Source organism: Xyrauchen texanus, chromosome 9, assembly GCF_025860055.1.
Source record: "Xyrauchen texanus isolate HMW12.3.18 chromosome 9, RBS_HiC_50CHRs, whole genome shotgun sequence".
NCBI lineage: Eukaryota > Metazoa > Chordata > Actinopteri > Cypriniformes > Catostomidae > Xyrauchen > Xyrauchen texanus.
This window is the reverse complement of record NC_068284.1, coordinates 2,803,493-2,824,953: the sequence shown is the minus strand read 5'-3', so window position 1 is coordinate 2,824,953 and position 21,461 is coordinate 2,803,493. Positions and strand designations below refer to the sequence as shown.

Here is a 21,461-nt window from a genome sequence, read left to right as displayed (position 1 = left end):
CGGGAGAGCACGCGCTTGTGGAAAGGAGAAAGCGGTGCGAACTGCGCTCTCCATGATGACGAGGAAGTATTAGCAAAGAATTCATTGATTTCTAGCCCTTGCATTAGCTTTACTACTAGATATATTTATGGAGATGAGAAATAAAAAGCCGGCTGAAATGCGTCACTGTTGGCATCGGTGAACAGATAATGGGCCAGATCCGAGTCTATTTTTGCTGCGCTGCTCATGCTTAATTAAAAGTGAAAGCACACTTTTGATGGACAAAAAATAAATATGATTTCACACAAAAAGTGCCCAAAATGCACAGATTTTGCATGTCTAGTATGTTTTAACAAGAACTGCAGTAGGCTATGTCAGAAAAAAAATGAAAACATTTATAGAAAATGTACCCATTTAAACGTGTTTTTATTATTCAGTTTGGGTAAAAGTATATGGTGTTTTATAAAAAAAAAAAAAATGGAAGTCTGCTGTAAAGTGGTTAGAACAACGGAATCGGCTAAAATCAGAATTGGCCTAGAAAATTGTAATTGGTGCATCTCTAGTATAAGAGCCTGACACAACACGTTATCTTTGACAGAAACAGTTGAGTTTGGTAGCTCCGTCAGAGAGGATGAGACAGAGAGGAGAGAGATCCAGCTGCAGTCAGGTGACAGAGAGAGTGATGCGTTATCTTTGACAGAAACAGTTGAGTTTGGTAGCTCCGTCAGAGAGGAAGAACAGAGGAGGGGAGAGGAACAGGAGAGGAATAGCAGAGGAGGGGAACAGGAGAGGAATAGCAGAGGAGGGAACAGGAGAGGAAGAGCAGAGGAGGGAGAACAGGAGAGGAAGAGCAGAGGAGGGGAACAGGAGAGGAAGAGCAGAGGAGGAGAACAGGAGAGGAAGAGCAGAGGAGGAGAGAAGAACAGGAGAGGAAGAGCAGAGGAGGGGAACAGGAGATGAAGAGCAGAGGAGGGGAACAGGAGAGGAAGAGCAGAGGAGGGGAACAGGAGAGGAAGAGCAGAGGAGGGGAACAGGAGATTAAGAGCAGAGGAGGGGAACAGGAGAGGAAGAGCAGAGGAGGGGAGAGGAACAGGAGAGGAATAGCAGAGGAGGGGAACAGGAGAGGAAGAGCAGAGGAGGGGAACAGGAGAGGAAGAGCAGAGGAGGGGAGAAGAACAAGAGAGGAAGAGCAGAGGAGGGGAACAGGAGAGGAAGAGCAGAGGAGGAGAACAGGAGAGGAAGAGCAGAGGAGGGGAGAAGAACAAGAGAGGAAGAGCAGAGGAGGGGAACAGGAGAGGAAGAGCAGAGGAGGAGAACAGGAGATTAAGAGCAGAGGAGGGGAGAAGAACAGGAGAGGAAGAGCAGAGGAGGGGAACAGGAGAGGAAGAGCAGAGGAGGGGAACAGGAGATTAAGAGCAGAGGAGGGGAACAGGAGAGGAAGAGCAGAGGAGGGGAGAAGAACAGGAGAGGAAGAGCAGAGGAGGGGAACAGGAGAGGAAGAGCAGAGGAGGAGAACAGGAGAGGAAGAGCAGAGGAGGGGAGAAGAACAAGAGAGGAAGAGCAGAGGAGGGGAACAGGAGAGGAAGAGCAGAGGAGGGGAAAAGGAGAGGAAGAGCAGAGGAGGGGAGAAGAACAAGAGAGGAAGAGGAGAGGAAGGGAACAGGAGAGGAAGAGCAGAGGAGGGGAACAGGAGAGGAAGAGCAGAGGAGAGGAACAGGAGAGGAAGAGCAGAGGAGGGGAACAGGAGAGGAAGAGCAGTGGAGGGGAACAGGAGAGGAAGGGCAGAGGAGGAGAACAGGAGAGGAAGAGCAGTGGAGGGGAACAGGAGAGGAAGAGCAGAGGAGAGGAACAGGAGAGGAAGAGCGGAGGAGGGGAACAGGAGAGGAAGAGCAAGGGAAAAGGAGAGATCTGGGCATGGGGGGGGCCCATCTAAGATTATCTTGTCCCGGGCCCAGGCAAGACTGTCAGCTGGCCTGGGACAAGCAACTATGGGAAACGAGGACCAAGAAGGCAGTCTTGTTGAAAGGTAATTGTTAATGTAATGTCATACGTATAATTGAAAGAGAGATAATTTGTTTATTTTATTTATAACCGAGCAGTAAATTATATGATTTATAATTGAACATGATCATGCTGCAGCTTCACGCACTCCCGCGGGCAGTTTATTTTTTGGCGGACGATGACGATCACTTTTTTTCCAAGACAGCTGTTGCCAACGGCTCTGGCTGTTGCTAAAAGAAATGTCAATCATGTGAGCGTAGATGATGGGTTACTGCGTTGACGTTAACGATATTCTAAAAAAAATAAAAGTCTAATTTTGTGTGACTTTTTTACTTGTAGGTTGCGAGAGTTCAGAAATGAGACAAATCCAAGACCGCCAAGGAGGAGGAGGAGGAGGGTAGTCAACATCCCGCGAACGTTAAGGGTACGCGTGGGATTCATAGATGAGGGAAACAATCGACCAGTTACTCGACGTAAGTATGTCATTCTCAGCCTGGTCTCATTGTTAATATGTAGGTAGGCCTATACGTAATTTTCAAAAATAGAAAACGTACTTCGTTTGAATAGATGCTGAAACGTATAATATTGACGTATTTGCAACATTTCAACATTTTCAACGACGAATTTCATATCATAACCCAGCCGGCACATATGCGACCTTCAACATTGAAATATGGTTGAAATAATGTCAGTTGTTGTTACAACGTTGAAACAACATTGAAATAACGTCTAAATGCTAAATGGTTGAAAAAGGTTAACAAAAACACTTCTAAATCAACGTTGAAATTTTTACAAGATCTGTAACGTTTTCAACAACATACAACCGTAGTATCTGTCTTTTAACGTATTGTTATGATAATTAATTAGCATTTAATGATTTTATCATAATCAGCTCTTCAATGTATATGTTAAAATAGAATTATTATTAACAATAGTTTCACCCCAAGAGAGCAGTGCAGCAGAAACCTTTTGCCTTAGCCTATGTGATTTTGTGTGAATTTACTATTTTGTCTGCTTGCCTAACAGTTTATATTATTACATTTGTATTCATACACTGTCGTCATTTGACCAATTAATTAAATAATAATACAGACTGCAAATAAAACTTAATACACCTCTATGTTAACTCATGAAAACTATTATTATTGGTTGTTTCACCATTTTACTTTGAGCATGATTGGTTAATCTGTCTGTCTTCCAGGAAACTGTCCAATGAGAATGTGCGCGGCTCTGCGCGCCTATTTTAAATGTGAAAATACGTCCGCGGTACTCTCTGTCGGTGAGCAGCTGCTGCTTGCGTTGATTACTCGGTCAGACCTGTATTATTTTATATCTGCCTGTTGAATTTTGAGCGAATTTGAGTTGATATGTCAATGAAGAACAAAAGCTGGAATGTGAACAGAGGAGCTGGGTCGTACGTGGTCTGTAAAAGTACTGGCGATATCAGGTAAGAAAACATTTTTCAGTCCTTAACAGTCTAGCTAACGTTTAGGGACACAGGTAACTTAACGTTAACGGTCATAGGCTTACTGCAACCTCATAAGATAAATAACTTATCTCTGTGTGCGTTTTTGTACTGCTTCACCATTAGCGTAGCGAGCACGTATTTATGTAACGTTAGTACCATCTGACATTGTTGTGTTTTGTTGTTGGTAACGTTATGTGTTTAAAGTTGTCAGCTAACGTTAGTTTAAAACTGAAACGCATGAGGGAAAAAAAAAAGCGTAAAGTGATAAAACCGTCATTTATTCCTTAGAAATGTTTACATAACCTCTTCAAACACTGATAAAGATATTGAAAAGATATTTGTTTAAAATATATATATATTTTTTTTTTGATCAAGCATTGGAATAAGATTTTTATCGGGGAGAACACCCAACAGAAAGACCCATTCACCAACAACAGTAAGTCAACAAACAGTTGAAAGCCTACACTGGGATTAATATATAGTATTAAGTATGATTTTCATCTTCAAAGTAAGACATTTAACGTTACTGATAGAAAGTCTGAGTAACTTTTTGTCCTTTTGTCTTTCTTCTGCTGAAGTGGAGCACTGAAAGGGGATTCATGTCACCTTCATCAGTCGGAAACCATTAAGGTAAAGACCCTCAGATGTGTCATAATAGGATAAATGTGGCTGCAGGTAAAATTATTTTATGGTTTGATTTTGGTGTAGGGCAGGCTACCAATTGGCTTTTTTTGTGTGCTTCCTTTGCTATGAAACATTTCTGATGGGATTGCCATGCTTTTAAGTATGTTTACATTTTTAATCATGTAATAACTAACAGTCTCAGATGACATTACTCAGTTCATGTTGTGTAAATGTTATAATGGCAAACGTTTTTACAATTTTAAGATTAAGGAATGGTAAAAAAAAAAATACTGCTTTTTACGGAATTTTCATTGAATAATTTCTTCTCCCGCACTTCTTCTGAAAGATATGTCAAAGAGCAACAGACCACAACCCTCTCAGCTCAACACCAAAAGTTGTTGATTTATTCATCTGTGTTAAGGATGTAATCATGACCTTATGATTATAGTAACCGTTACTGACTCATGGGCGTAATATACTTTTTTTTTTTTTACAATTCCACCTTGGGGCTCTGAAGAATTTCTTGTGTCATTTTTCATCTGAATACATCAAATATGTGTTTTAGAATGGATAGTGTTGTATACTTTGTTTTCTACCCGACTCTAATTGAACTGTAAAGTGAAAATCTTGTACATTACTTATTTTGTATTCAGTTTTCTTGCTTTTATTTATACAGGATAGTACAGACAGCGGGCAAGAAGCGAAGAGGGAGAGATGTCATCGGAATGGACCTCGAGCTGGGACCCCGTCGGAGCACTGCACAAGGCTGACACGATTTATTGAGAATTTTAAAACTTTTTTTTTACTGTACATTTTAAATATTAAATGTTTAATTGAAGGGTTACTGTAATTGAACAAAAGTTAAAGACAAAAGTTGTCTTTAAATATTCCATTTAGATTTCTACTTCTACAGGTTTTTAATATTACCTAGAAAACGCTGCAATTTAAAGGTTGAGATGTTTTTCATCTGTTTTAGAAAGTATTTTTAGACTTGTTTTTTCAGAATAAAACTTGTTTTACAATCTTGAGCATGTGTTATCTCTTTCTTAAATGTGTTTAATTAAGCCATTGCTGCAAGTAATTTGACAGTTAACAATTTTTTAGTGTACAGTTAATCACAAATTAAGTCAGCATTGTCACGTTTCAACTGCAAACTAGGTTGTAATTGAATGTACAATTAAACCATGATGAAAGGTAAGACGTTGAAACAAAGTCACGAAATCAAATTCGGATATATTTAATTTCCCTTTCCTTTTACCATTTTATAGATAAATGTAATATCCCTTAACCCTACGCCCAAACCTAAACATATCCATTTTTAGAATATAAAAAGGATAAAACGTAATAGAGATGAAGGTATATGGCAGTTTTATTAACAATATAGCATTAAAATATATATTGAGCCACTAATCCTACCCATAACCATTTCTTAAAACTACGTAGGTTAGGCAACAATTATGAAGAAAAACATGACAGGTATTCGATTGAATTGATTTATTGCGAAAAATGTCAAAACCGGTAGCAAAAGTCGTTCACATGACGATGTGTTGCAGTCGCAGTCCTCGCTGGCAGTATATAATAGTTTTTGTATGAGGTACAGATCAGAATTTAAATTATTCATCCATGAAAATGTTAATCTGGTTTAGCTCTGTGAAGGCGCGTGCGCTTCTCCATTTCAAATGATGCACACCAACTGAAACACGGCACGTCACAAATCAGGCGAGAGCCAATGAGCGTTTGATATCCAGAAGTTTGCACAAGGCCCTAAAATGGCTGAAAGGTATGCTGTGTTACCCATCAACAGTTGACATGGATTAACATGTCTGACAATGTTGACAAATCAGTTTCAATTTATGCTCACACTACATTATATGGAAATTTGCATTACAATGGATAAACTTAACTGATCTAAGTATCCATAACATTATATACACATTATATATTCACATTTGTCAGGGGTTATAAAGCATTCAGAATTCCTCATGATTAACATATAGATTAAAACTATATAATATTATAGATTTGACATATATCTATTTCTGCTTAGTCAGTCCTTACAACTTGAAGTGTCATCATGATACATTATAAAACTTAATTTACCTTGATAATATAATGTACAAGCTGATAATAATATAACATTCATTAATGTTATAATATATATTATTATAATGTGTGTGTGTGTCTAAAATGCATAATGTTAAACCGTGATTTGTGTTTTAGGGAGATGGGTTTATCTGTATAGGCTCAGAAACCAATGAGAAACACATCTGGACTAGAAAGCTGTTCTTATTTCCTGTTCTTGTTAGCAATATACACTATGGATTAAAAATTGTTGTTCGTTGTTAAACTCGTTGTTTTAATCTTTTTTTAACTGAACTCAGATTAATTGCTTGTTACATTTGTTGGATAAAAAGGAAGTTATCATCTTAAAGAAAGGTTATTCTTTTCCTTCTAATGTGTCCAGTTTTTATGTCATAAATCTTTTAAATGTGAACTAAACCGTCAGAAAAATAGATGGGAATATCTCTAGAGATGGAAATCTTGGGTAAGGATTGTGAATAATACTAAATTCAGCAGCATACTGTGGATTTATTTTTTTGAATAAAATTTTCATCCTTCATGATAGCATCCCACAACAGCCAATATGAAGCCCCAAATTCATATTTACAAATCAGTTAGACAGATAACCTCAAAAACTCTGGTGAATAGACTCAAAAACCTTCAAACAACATGTGGTACTTCATTCATGTTCCATTTGACACAGTATTTGCCCATAACACAGTTGACAAAATAATGACTCAAATGTTATTTTTCATTAACATATTTAAAAAGTCATTAGAGGTTAAGCTTGCCAAATAATTAATTTAGCACATTAAGGGCATATATTATTCAACCACCTAGTTTATTGATCAAAAAGAATTCTGATTTCCTGACTTTTGGGCTGACATGAAATGTACCCCTAAATATAGAATGAACCATTTATTATGAACACAATAATCTGCCAAGTGTCTTCATTTGAAACAAGACCAACCTTAGGACTGTATTCCAACGCATTCTTGAAATACAACCATAAGTTTGGATAGTGCATTTTCAAGTCTACGTAAAAAGTGAGATTGACTGATAGGGGTTAAGTTGTAGAAAACTTTAGCCAGTTTTAAATAGTTCACTAGCTAGCTGTATTGGTTATTTTTTTAAATGAAGTTCCTAAACGTAAGTTAGGGAGGAGCGAGCCCATCCAATCTTTCAATCAACAAACAGAGTATATAAGCAGCCGCTTACCTCTCCCTAGTATCAGCTGTTCCAGTATCCCTCCACCTCCCCAAACTCCACCTTCATCTTAGGTACCTTGCCCTTTAATTAACAGGTCCTACATTTAGCCACTGGGGGGTATATCAGAGCTCGAGTTCAAGCTGCTTCATCGAGCCCCTCTCCAGCAGACAGCAAGCCAAATAAGTTTAACCTAATATCTTAAAGATTTTATGGGCAAACGAACTCGTTAATCAGCATTTGACTTGGCCATAGGTGTTATTATCTATGCTATTCGCGTCCGGTGTGAACGCAGTATTAGAAATAGCTCAAGCAGATTGTCTCATCAGGTGCATAATGATGTCAGTGGTGGGGATGCAGACTGTGTGTTTGTGGAGGTAAGATGAACTTTGATTAATAAATTGTCACTATTTTGAATCACAAATCTGCAATCATGATTGCAAAGGAGGCGATGATGATTAGCCTCTGAGTCACAAGGGATGGTGGCTGAGGTTAAAACCTTTCCTTAAAAGCATAGTGTTTTGGTTTCAATTTAACCGATGACTCACCCCCCCCCAGGAAACACAGCTGGCAGAGGCCAGAGGGCAAATTCCAGAGGTGCCATCTTTTGAACAGACAGTGGAAGTGAGTTTCATATATGCTAACTGAATAAATGTATATATGCAATAATTTAAACTTTATAGCTTGCTTTAGGCATAACCAGTGCAGAAATGCCACACTGCACTTAATTTTGGGTCTAACTCTGTGTTGCCACGTAATTTGTTGTGTGTCTTGGTATGAAGACTGTAGAACAGACACAAGCACTAAGGAGAAGCCAGGACATAGAATACCTGGAGGCCCTCAACAGAGACAGGCAAAGGGACCAGGAGAGGGCAAGTTCAAAATGATGCAAAACCATTTGTTTTACTAAGAGATTTACTTTTGGTTTTACTACCTTTTGGTTAAACTTGTCTTTTAGGTGAGGGAGATAATGAAGAGGTTATGTTTGCTGGATTGACACCATTACATCTTAGATTTATAATTGGGCTGTAAATTTGTGTTTAACTGTAATACAGTGTATTTTAATCAAACTCTGGCTGTAATACACTTCTTTGTTATTAGGAAGCACAGAGACTGGCTTTGGAGCGTAGAGAGCAAGCTGCGCAGATGATGGAGGAGAGGAGATTGAATGTAAGTAAATTTGATCCTGTAGTGGGATTTATGTGAGCTGGACAAGAGGCAAGGAAAGTTCACTGAACGGTCTTTAGTTTCAGCTCAGCATTATTGAGGGCTGGGCAAAGAAATAGATTTTTCAATTAATCGTTGTGGTCGATTCAAAATCGATTCTCAAAGGCCACGTAATAGATTTTTTTCCATATTTATTTATCTATCACCCAAAAGCCAGTATTAGTTTTCCTCCACTGTTCATAGGCGTGCAGCCTCCATGTTACCGCTAATGCTGTGAGATTTTATGTTTTTTTTATTTTAAATATAAAATAACCTGATCCTGTTTGATCAAAGCAGGTGTTCTGACTTGTCCAATTTTCAACATAAATTTTTTATCTTGCATCAAAATCCTGTCTATTCAATTTATGCATTTGAAAAATAAAGTTGGGTTCTGTTTTAATGTACCCAAGTGTACCTAAAATAAAAAGAGCTCAAGTATTCGTGGCTCTTAATTTCTTTTTATTAATTAACCACTTGTAATCTTATGTTAACTGTTCTTTTTTAGTAATATAGGATTTGTATTGAATTCATTGAGTCGAATTGAATCGAATTCAAATTAAAATCTGAATAGATACCTAGCCCTACCACCCATTGACAGCTTTTTGGGACTGCATATAAATCTCATCAGTACTTCTTTGATGATTACCAAAACTGTGTTGTTCTATTTCCACGAGGCCTTAATGGAAAGACGTGGACGTCTGTACCCTGAACCTTTAAATGGCTTCATAATCCAACTCAAATATCACAATGGTTCCATGAAGTCAAGGAGGTTCCTACTGTAGTATATTTTTTATCAAGTTAAATTGTTGTTTTATACCACAGTTATGTCTGAGGAGCAAACATGCAGTTTACTGTGTGTAAAGGCCTGTGACGTGATGAATGTGTGCTCACATAGGTTTGACTATTTGACTTTGTGTGCAGAAACATAAATAGCATTACTTAGGGGGGAGAATTGATCTCTTCCAAAGGACATTCTGTTACTTCTTAATATGGTCAAGACCAGAGTCAATGAAGAGCATGATGGATAATACATGTAAGCCCCACCTTGTTTGAGGAGATGTATTTAAGTAAAACCAAACCAGAGATGCTTTAGTTGTTGTTGGTACTGTGGTTTTACCGTAGGCAACTCGGCTTTATTGTGTGATAATAAAGTCTATTCTTCTGAAATCAAAACCCCAAAGATGCTGAGTGATTTTTCACAAAATTGGCATGAAAAACTACTACAATTGGCTCCGAACAGGGACAGAAGAGAGCAGAGTCGTTACATCGCGGGCTGGCTGGGAAAGCAAACACAAACACGGTGGCCACCATTAAGAGGTAAGCATATTTTGCTTATAAACGTTTGTGTTACTTGCCAGTTTGCCTGTGGTGGTAAGAACGCTCAAAAAGCTCTTCTAAACCAATAAAGAAAGGAAAATAAGAATAAAGGCTTTTGATTCCAGAAGAAATAATTGCATGCAATGATGCATGCAACAGCTTATTTGCTGTTAAGGGCTTAGATGAAATAACAGTAAATAAGGGCAGATAAAGTTTAAGAAAATATTAATATAGGCATATGCGGATACCGCTTTTGGAAATATTAATATAAGAGGTCTGAATAGGCATATGCGGATACCGCTCTTGGGAAATATTAATATAAGAGGTCTGAATAGGCATATGCGGATACCGCTCTTGGGAAATATTAATATAAGAGGTCTGAATAGGCATATCGCGGATACCGCTCTTGGGAAATATTAATATAAGAGGTCTGAATAGGCATATGCGGATACCGCTCATGGAAAATATTAATATAAGAGGTCTGAATAGGCATATGCGGATACCGCTCTTGGGAAATATTAATATAAGAGGTCTGAATAGGCATATGCGGATACCGCTCTTGGGAAATATTAATATAAGAGGTCTGAATAGGCATATGCGGATACCGCTCTTGGGAAATATTAATATAAGAGGTCTGAATAGGCATATGCGGATACCGCTCTTGGGAAATATTAATATAAGAGGTCTGAATAGGCATATGCGGATACCGCTCTTGGGAAATATTAATATAAGAGGTCTGAATAGGCATATGCGGATACCGCTCTTGGGAAATATTAATATAAGAGGTCTGAATAGGCATATGCGGATACCGCTCTTGGGAAATATTAATATAAGAGGTCTGAATAGGCATATGCGGATACCGCTCTTGGGAAATATTAATATAAGAGGTCTGAATAGGCATATGCGGATACCGCTCTTGGGAAATATTAATATAAGAGGTCTGAATAGGCATATGCGGATACCGCTCTTGGGAAATATTAATATAAGAGGTCTGAATAGGCATATGCGGATACCGCTCTTGGGAAATATTAATATAAGAGGTCTGAATAGGCATAAAAGATTAAAAAGTAAATAGATAAATTACTAATAATAAATCCTGCAGGTCACCTAAGAGGGGTGAAAAGTTGTCGTTCACTGTGTTAAGGAAGTGAATCAGTGATGGTAAAATAGGGGTGTTTTAGAATTTTAGTGTATCTTCTGAGAGCTCTGTGTTTATAAAGGCCTTGTGTTTGTAATAAGTGTAATATTTCTGTGCTTGTAAGAATAATTGTGGTTCAAAGAGTGTGCAGAGTGAATGTGTATGAAAAAGTATGACTGAATAAAAATATAAGTTCGGTACAGGGATTGGAATGTGTGATTAGTCGTTGACCATAAAAGGAACACTGTGTGGATGTAATATGAGCCCAATAAATAAATAAGAGACAAAGCTGAATGGAGTAAAGTTGTTCAATAATGAAAGTGTGTCATTTATATGTTGAATGAATGTTTGAAATGAAAGCTGTCTCATAAAACTGTGGAAGGAAATTTCCGTTGTTAAAATATAGAAAACTAAAAATGTTCCAAAATATCAGCCTGTGCTGCATAAATGGTAAGGTGTATATATGCAATTTACAGCAGGGAAAATATATTTGGGCTATTTTCAACCTTCCATCAATATATGGAGGCAGAAGAGAGCTGATAATTACAGGCAGAGAAGGCACCTAATAAATATTCTAAATATTGCAAAGTGGAGATAAAACCAATGATAAAGATATATAGATAGAAAAATAAATTTAATAAAGTATAAACAAATAATAAGAAAAAGAATAAAAATAGCTGAAATAATATAGATGTAAAACGAAATTAGGAAAAAAAGAAATCAAAAAGTTAACTTACAACTGTCTGGAAAACATTTAGTCTTGGCCGTTCTTAGTCTAGCAGCTGTTGATTGGAATGGGCTAGAACATAACTCCTAAACTAGACTGTAGCATAGAAATGTATTTGACTTCATGCAGATAATCTATACATTCAAGAGATATTGTAGGGTGTGTGACCAAGTTAGAGAGACTCAGCTTTGCTGCGTAGACAGAAAGTTAACTCTCAGCTTGTGAGGTTTTTTTAGAACTAGCAGCTGGCAGTGAAAATATGCTTAACTTCTGAACTGGTCAAATCACAGAAGAGAAGTAAACTTCATATAGAAAAGTTATGAAGTCAAAATAAATATCTGTGCTTAAAGTTTAACATTTCAAGCACAGGGACAAGTAACAATAAAAAATTGAAATTGAAATAAAAAATGAAACAACTGTAAAGTAATTAAAATCAGTTTGAGAAATCAAAAATAAAATAATAAATAATAAGAATAAGAATTAAAGCTTTAAGTCCAGTGTATTGCATTTAACTGAAGTCAACTAAGTAATTGGAATTTAAACAAAGGTTGTATATAAGATAAGTGTTGTTATATTACATAAGGTAAAACTCCAGTGGAAAGAGTAAAATCTAGAAGTCCACTGTGTAAAATCTCAAAGAAATGAGAAAGCACAATAAAAGTATTAAAAAGTAAAGGTGAAAGAAATCGGGAAAATTGTTTCAAAATATTGCTGTTGAAGATTAGTGTAGAAGGAAATACATTTAAAGAAGAAATAAGAGACTAATTTATTCTCTAAATGTATTGATTTATCTAAATTAATGGTGCTAAAATAATTTTTCATGTTTATATGCCAAGTAAAAATGAAGAAGGAACAAGTGGAGAAATAAGAACTAAAATCTAGATGAAAACCGATCCTAAAAATTGACAAACATATAGGAAATGTATTCATGTATGGGGTATAATAATTCATATATTAGAAGAAGATAAGGAAAATGATTTAGAAAGACATTTAGATTAAAATGTAAAAAATAAATAAAAAGATAAGAGTAAAAACTAAGAACAGGAAAAATAAAAAGAATAAAGTAAGAGCTATATCCAGAAAATTTAAAATTCACTGAGGAATATGAGACAGGGCAGAGAAAAAGCTGAGAGATGCAGAGGAGGGTAAAAGGACAGGGTTCTTTTTAAAAATACCTCCCTATGTGACCCCAAAGGTCAGCTCCCAAAGGTCAGCTCCCAAAGGTCAGCTCCAAATACTTTGGATAGAATGTGGATGTCATTTCACGTATTGTGGCCAGTAGTTATCAAAGCCACAGAAAATGGGAAAGGAGATTAAAAAAAGGATTTTGAAATTGGAATATGAAAAGTAAATCAAATTCATGTGTCTGTTTTATGTTCTGTCTAGTCCAATATGAGAGAATAACATTTTTAACATTATTAAATTAAACTATAATGTCTTGATATATAAATGTTATATAAATGTATATAAACCCATGATTATATGTTTTATTTTTGATGTGTTTAAATATGTCTGGAGAACAATGTACATGTGTGTGCAACTTTATTGGTGTAAACTTGATCAACCAACAAAAATAAAACAGATAGTGTTTATTATTTTTGCTAGGAATGTCTGACTGGAGAGATTGAGTGAAACCTAAGTGCTCTTAATAGAAACCGATCCTGCACTCTGTAAGGAGAAAGAGCAGGAGGGGTTCAACCTGGTGTCTCTCATGGTGTCTCTCATAATGTCTCTAGTCAAACACAGGGGCCCCTGAATTTAGGAAAAAGAGATAGCAGATTCTTTTGAGATTAGACATTTTTCTTTTATTTCTTGTTTTATATATACAGTGTAGGCATTGGTTGATCATGGGTACACTGAAAGTTGTCACTGAGACTAGAATTAAAGAAAATAAATTTAAGAATGATTTAAATCATTTCATGTTCTCTACGTTTCAAATTTACTCAGATAAGTTTTTTCTTGGGTTTGTTCTATGACCAGTCATGCCAGATAGAATTGAAATAAGTCCCAATATGTGGTATATTTGATTGAAAAAATATTGATAATGCTAAGGAAAAACTGGAGATTGGTATTAGGTGAAACCCATAGAGAAACATTAAGATTAAATTGAATATCATGAATAATTTGATGTTAATGTGTCTATTCTGTGTGAAATTGATGCTAACTATGTTTTACTCTCTCTGTTGTCAGCATTGTGTAAGTCATTTCAATAACTCATTCTGGAACCAGTCTCTCACCATTGCAGATTGCTGGGCCAGATGATTTATTGAAGAAGCTTATATTACAGGAGACAGTCCGGAGAAAAGAAAAAAACTGAGAAATACAGTATGTGGGCGGTTATATGATTGGCCCTCCTACTATCATGAATGCTGGTAATCATTACTGAATTGACATTTCAATTGTGGATTCAAATTTCTCTTGATAAGTTGATTTCAGTCATATATGACTAATTGGATGTTTGATTCTCCAAATGCCATCCATGGGTTCAATATCCATGTCTAAATTGTTCTGAGGGTCTAAATTTCAATCCAGCATCTAATTGCGAATTTGTTGATATGAAGGTTAAATATAAAAACTTAATGGCAAAGTAAGAGTAACATATTGGATTGTTTACTCCCTAAATTTTCCAAAGACTACCCTCACTTTAAAGAAAAAGATTAATCAGTACTACAAGGTGTTAATTAAGTGTCTATCTCTAGTAAGCTATTTTTTATTTTGAGTTAAATCCATGAAAATACAATTTAAGAGGTATACAGTCTATGAACAGTGACATCTGTCTCTATTATTTAACTGAATAATTGATCATGAAATGCTGATAAGTATTAGACGATAATAGCTGAAAAATCATATTATTAAAGGATGATAACATTAGGATATAAAAATGAGACTAGTAAGAAATTCAAAGGACATAATGTATTTCACTGATCAATTATTGCAAAACACAAGATATATGTCTGAACTTCCATTGTGCCACTTTACTATTTTATTTTGTTTAAAATCTTCAATTTATTTTCTGTTAATTTAAAAAGGTGATTTATGTTGGTTTATTTGACATAATGAAAATTCCTTCTCCTGAGAAAGAGTAAGAAAAGGGAGAAAGTAATCATAAGAGAGTTTTAAATGACAACTTAAATTTCTCAATGGTCTGAATACAAATGCGCATTAATTTTATTGCGCGAGGAGGGAAGGGATAAGAGAAGTAGAAATTCTAGAAGTTTTCTTGAAGATGGTTTACAATGGCAAAGGTTGAAAGCAGATAATATAATAAAATATATTTGATTATATCATTTTATTAAATTACATTTATCACTATTCTCACTGTTGTAGAATTACAAATGTGTTATTGTGATTTTCTAAGAAAAAAAAGGAATAACTGTAACAACAGTGTGAAGGAGTGCAATGTCTCTCTCAAAATTCTTTCCCTCTCAGCTCTCAGTTTAAGTTTTTAAGTGGGCTAAAACCATATCACTAATTTGTTTTATTTTCTTTTGATTTTATTTTCTTTTACATGGAAAATGATGTGATTTGACAATAATGTTAGATACAGTAATATGAAGGAAAGGTTCAAACAGCTTTCCTCATCATGATTAAAGATTTGTTATTTTCAGAGGGCAATTTGAATCTCATACTAAAGATAAGAGATTTGGTTGAGTGTACATCTGGAAGAATAAATGTAGGTTCTAAAACTACCTAGAAATTATTAAATTAAGTGATGATTTAAATTAAGCATCTTAGAAGCTTGACAGAGGCGATCCTGTATTTTGATTTGTTCTGATGGATAGTCTTCACCAAGAGACAAAGTCTTTTATGACCTTTGCTAAATGAGAAAATATAACAACTTGAATGGAAATTAGTGAACTGTAAATGAGTTCAATTGTTGCATTTTACTTTTCATTTGGACAATTTCAATAGATTGTTGAACTGTGAATAATGCTTTGTGAATTTAACCATGTTTTGGACTGTCTCAATGTTTGAGCAGTTATAGATGGCTCCATTGGCTGTGATGGTTCTCAGGTGATGCTCCCTGAAGCAAAGAAAATGTTTGTTTACAGATACCAAATTATTAAAGATTGGATAATAAGACTGAGCGGTACCGAGACCAGAGACAAGAGATGATGACCCAATAATGGGTAAAATTCTCCAGTGGCAAGAGGTGACGACCCAATGACGGGTAAAGACTCTCCAATTGCAAAATGAGAGCTGCCTAAGACAGGGTTCCACCGCCCTGGAAACATGCCCAAGAAGGGTGAACTGGGTTTAAGGAAGTGGATGGATGCTTTAAGGAAAGAAGCATCAAAAGGGAGGTCTAGAAGAAACCTGCCAGAAGTTGTGAGTTCCACTCAACCTGACAGTGTCTTAATAACCGCTTTATTAAAATATTTTATCACAGCGATGAATAACAAGCATTCTATCACTGTGTTATCAGGGGATCACACCCTGTGTAGAAGACCAATTATAGATTGATTTTGGAGGTAAAGCTTTGAGAACCGTTGCATACAAAGAAGTGCCTAAATTATTATTAAGCAAACCTGGGACTGTTTGCATGATGAAGGAAAATTATTTTTATTTATGCTGTTATTGAACTCATGTACATTTGAATAATAATGAAGAATGGAAAAGAATATATGGTGGTGACTAAAAATGAACATGACCTGATTGCCAAAAGAAATGGGGTACACAATTAACTAAAATTAATATAATGTCTGGATAATAACATTGTGGAAGGAATAAGATTCTGTGTGATCCTTAGTAAAATAATTTTGGATTCAAGCAACAGTAAAGCAGATGACTTTGATTGATGTGAATGGCCCAATGCAATGGCAACTACCCTGAATGGACAGAAAGACCAAATTGGGAGGAAATTGATTCCTTCAATGCATATATAAGAAGATATGAAGAACCACGCCCTGGGTGTAAGTGCTGGTTAACCTCTCCCCAAAGGGTGATCCTCTACGATGCATAAAGCATCTGGGTTGAAGACATCTACACTACAAGCAAGAACTCTTAAAATTAGGATGAATATTTTGTTTAATGCAATCTACATAACTGTGACAACCAAAAACAAGACCAAACCAGGAGCACGTACATGCTTAAATATGTTAATTTGTGACTATAGAAAGTCACAGAGGAGGGAATATGTAGTATATTTTTTATCAAGTTAAATTGTTGTTTTATACCACAGTTATGTCTGAGGAGCAAACATGCAGTTTACTGTGTGTAAAGGCCTGTGACGTGATGAATGTGTGCTCACATAGGTTTGACTATTTGACTTTGTGTGCAGAAACATAAATAGCATTACTTAGGGGAGAATTGATCTCTTCCAAAGGACATTCTGTTACTTCTAATATGGTCAAGACCAGAGTCAATGAAGAGCATGATGGATAATACATGTAAGCCCCACCTTGTTTGAGGAGATGTATTTAAGTAAAACCAAACCAGAGATGCTTTAGTTGTTGTTGGTACTGTGGTTTTACCGTAGGCAACTCGGCTTTATTGTGTGATAATAAAGTCTATTCTTCTGAAATCAAAACCCCAAAGATGCTGAGTGATTTTTCACAAAATTGGCATGAAAAACTACTACACTACCTACACAGTCATTGCAGGTCTTTACTACTATACTCTCAGATCTAAAGATTAACAAGCATGTTATTTCTCAATTTGGGAGAAATGGGAAAGTGTGTCCAAACTTTTGATTGACACTGTACGTGAACCTCTGTATAGGCTAAATTTGTGTATGTTTTTCCTGTTACCTGTGTTTTTTTGTTTAGTTTTTTTAAACAGAATCTTATGGATTATGCTGGCAATGAAGATTCAGCCAGTGAAATATTCTGGTTGAGCATGCCAAGTGTAGGCACAAGGCTATTAAGCACTATGACTGGAACCCTTGAAGAACATAACTTGACTACACCTTGCACGTTATTTGTTCAGTGGTTGGAAGGAGAGGAGGTGGAAGTAAGTAATTCATTGTGTTGTTTCCTTGAGTTGAAAAAACAATCATATTATGGTTGTGTGCAGTGCTAATACAGTCAATTATGTATTACTGTAGCTCTACAAAAGTCTTACTTTAAAGCTACACTGTGTAACTTTTTAAGTTGAATCTTAGCAAAAAAACACTTTGTTCTATCAAAAGTATATGTGCTCATTCATGTGTAATTACTTCCAGCAACTAAGTATTCTCGTAAGCGTAGAATCTGCCGTTTATAATACATACGAGTGAGACGTTTGAATGGCCATGTTGCGCCTCCATCTTGAAAATACATTCGCCAAAGAGGGACAAACCTGGAAATGCCTTTTGCGTTTTACACTCAGTGACACTCTTGGACGAAGTGGAACTGGAAGCTGTTAATCTGGGAATAATACGGCCACCGTAGGAGTTAAAACGAAGTCGGAATTGAGAGGAACAGAAACTAATATTCACTGGATGGTCGTATACCTTTTCACCGCTAGATGGGGGAAAATATCACACAGTGTAGCTTTAAAAGATAATAATGGACCTTTATGATTTCGAAGTCACAGCTTACCTCCACTTTATACAAGCTCTGTTATTTGAAGATTCCTGAAATAATTCACTGTCTGAAATACAGGAAATCCATTTGAACGCCCCAAATCCTGAACCCAACATGGTTGAATGGCCCGAGGAGGACCTCATTGAGAAAATAGACTTATCAGTAAACACAAAGTAAGCCACCTAACCTACTCATTTAATTATCTTCTAGTGATTCCTTGCAAACGTACAATCTTCTCACAAATGTTATCTCAATAATTTTGATTCACTTCTAAATATTTATAATACTTGCTCCCCTTCAGGCAACATGCCATAGAGCTACTCACAGAGCTCACCAACCAAATTAATTATGAGGATCGATACTCATCAAATATGGTTAATGCATGCAGAGATGACATTTATGGCTCTGCACGACGTGCATTCACTAGACGCCTGTTTGAGCCATATAAGCCACTGGGAGTCGTGTTTATGGATCTTGGTGATAACCCAGAAGGGGCAGTGGATGAAGGTGGGCCGACAAGAGAGTTTTGTCATCTCCTAATGAATGACCTTAAAAGCAGGAGCCTGTTTGAAGGGCCAGATCATTTTAAATTACTGGCCCTGGACAGCCATGGTAAGCATTTAGTTATGTTCACATTTATTCAAGGGTCCAACCCATTTTGGAAATATGTCAACAATGAAATTTTAACAAAATGTGAATACAAATGTCTATTTGAAACTTTTCTTTTGAGCCATCTCAAGAGGGGAATATAAAATCATGGGTAAAATGATAAGCATATGTCTTATCCATGGTGGCGTAGCACCCCACTTTTTTGCCCCACGACTATTTAGTCTCGTTGTGGGTGAGGCTACAGAAGACGTAGACCTAAATGAAATTGTCGACGAGGGTTTCAGGAGCCAGCTGCAGAAGGCAGGTGTTTTTGTTAATGCTGATGCCAAGTCCTGGATAATTCATTGTTTTTGCTAAAGTACAAGTTGATATGTTACTAAGAACTTTTAATTTTTAGATCCAAGATGCCACAAATATTGAAAAGACCAGGGAGGCTTTAGAGGAGGCTTCAAATAGCCTTTCTCTGCTTGGATCATTAAATATACAGTGAGGACTCTTACAGACAGGGAGACAGTCGTCCAATGTGCAGCAAAATTCTACCTCGAGGGACGACTTAATGCTGCAATGGAACAGTTGAGTGAAGAATTTCTTATTAATGAGCATTGCACCTTTACAGCATTGCTGTCTTGAATGTAGGAGTTTGTAGATGAATGAAGGTGAACTTAAATTGTGAAATTGTGTAATACTTTTAATTTAGTAATACTAAATGAAAACAATTATCTCATTGTTATACACTGTAGGTTTGTCGATGGTCTGGGATGCTTAGGATTGCATGCCGCAATGAAGGCAAATTCTAAACATCTTCGGGATCTCTTCCTGGCCAAAGTGGACCCGCTAACTGCCAAGGACCTCATTGATCTCTTCAGCCCACACTTCGCAGAGGAGGGAAGCAACCGCAGGCACAATGAAATTAGAACCTACGCCTGGTTCCGTGATTTCTTGCTAGATGTGGAAGGTATGATGTCAATAGTAAGCAAAGCTAATATCTAGTTTCGGGTATTTTTATTTAAGATATTTACATTATTTTCCACAGGTGGAGAAATGCAAGTGGATGAAAGTAAAAACCTTACTCTGCAAGAGGTCTTGTCCTTTGCTTCTGGGCTGGAGGAGTTGCCCCCTCTGGGATTCAAGAACCAGCCAATCCTTGACTTTATACATACAGACCGCAAATTCCCAGAAGCTAACACGTGTGACGTAGTCCTCCGCCTACCGATACATAGGAGCTACGAGGAGTTCTGCAACCACATGTGCAGTGGGATATTACAGGCTACAGAGTTTGGGATGACATAAACCGATTCACATTGTTGTTGTTTTTTACAGTCTTGACATTCGTTTTATTAGCTAGACCTCTCTTTCTATCTCTTTCCCCACTCTTTCTATCCAACTCTCCCTACCCCTCAGCTACCCCACTCTCTCTCTCTCTCTCTCTCTCTCTCTCTCTCTCGCTCTCTCTCTCTCTCGCTCTCTCTCTCTCTCTCTCTCTCACTCTCTCTTCCTCACTCTCTCTCTTGCTCCCTCTCTCTCTCTCTCTCCCACTCTCTCTCCCTCACTCTCTCTCTCTCGCTCTCTCTCCCTCTCTCTCACTCTCTCTCCCTCACTCTCTCTCTCTCTCCCTCCTCTCTCTCTCTCTCTCTCTCTCTCTTTAACCTACTGAACAGGGTCTTACTTAGGTGTTCCATAGCAAAGCCCTCCTGCTCTTTTTCTATATTATATACAGTTGTTTTTCACTTCTATGCTGCAAGACTGAGCTCCACAGAGAAGGCTTGTTTCTGTTCCTCTGCCTACTAATGCAAACAAGACAAAAATGTTTGATGAGTCACAAAATAAAACAACTAAATTGTGTTAAACAACAAAACATCCTTTATGTACAGTTTATAATGTACAGTTTATAATCGGTGTGTGTGTGTGTGTGTGTGAGCGTGTATTTATCACTTTGTGGGGACCAAATGTCCCCATAAGGATAGTAAAACCCGAAATTTTTGACCTTGTGGGGACATTTTGTCGGTCCCCATGAGGAAAACAGCTTATAAATCATACTAAATTATGTTTTTTGAAAATGTAAAAATGCAGAAAGTTTTCTGTGAGGGTTAGGTTTAGGGGTAGGGTTAGGTTTAGGGGATAGAATATAAAGTTTGTACAGTATAAAAAACATTATGTCTATGGAAAGTCCCCATAAAACATGGAAACACATCATCTGTGTGTGTGTGTGTGTGTGTGTGTGTGTGTGTGAGAGAGAGAGAAAAAAAGTTTTGCTGCATCTAATGGGGAAAATGCGTCCAAACTAAATCTTACTGAAAGCTTGTTTTTGGAGATATCAACCTCAAATTTGGAACTTATTATGCAACTTATTTAGATTTATGGCTTTGATTTTCAGTTTTTTGAGTTCAACATATTTCATAAAATATATGATTTATATACAATATTGTTCATAAATAATTGTCATAAACTTAAACCTATATAGCTTTTTTTATTTCACTTGCCAATCGTCTTCTTTAAAATGAGACCAAAATTAAGTCTGCACTCCCACGCTTCAAATTTTTGACAGTGTCTGCACATGGACATTTTTGTTCACTATGGACCTATGTGTCCCTTATATGTATGTGTATATATATATATATA

The 21,461-nt window shown here is 36.6% G+C and overlaps 1 protein-coding gene across 1 annotated transcript; it reads left to right on the top strand.

Moving 5' to 3' along the window:
- Window positions 1–17,315: 17,315 nt before the first annotated feature.
- Window positions 17,316–20,452, top strand: LOC127648821 (G2/M phase-specific E3 ubiquitin-protein ligase-like). Its single transcript, XM_052133599.1, has 6 exons — window positions 17,316–17,330; window positions 17,496–17,679; window positions 18,312–18,406; window positions 18,535–19,414; window positions 19,583–19,797; window positions 19,876–20,452. Exons 4-6 carry the CDS (start codon window positions 19,407–19,409, stop codon window positions 20,130–20,132), a joined length of 480 nt encoding a protein of 159 aa, XP_051989559.1. The 5' UTR covers window positions 17,316–17,330; window positions 17,496–17,679; window positions 18,312–18,406; window positions 18,535–19,406; the 3' UTR covers window positions 20,133–20,452.
- The last annotated feature ends 1,009 nt before the right edge of the window (window positions 20,453–21,461 follow it).

Excerpts from the sequence above, each read along its gene's own strand:
- LOC127648821 (XM_052133599.1), top strand. Across the intron at positions 19,798-19,875 it reads TTTCTTGCTAGATGTGGAAG|GTGGAGAAATGCAAGTGGAT; the intron begins GTATGATGTCAA and ends TATTTTCCACAG.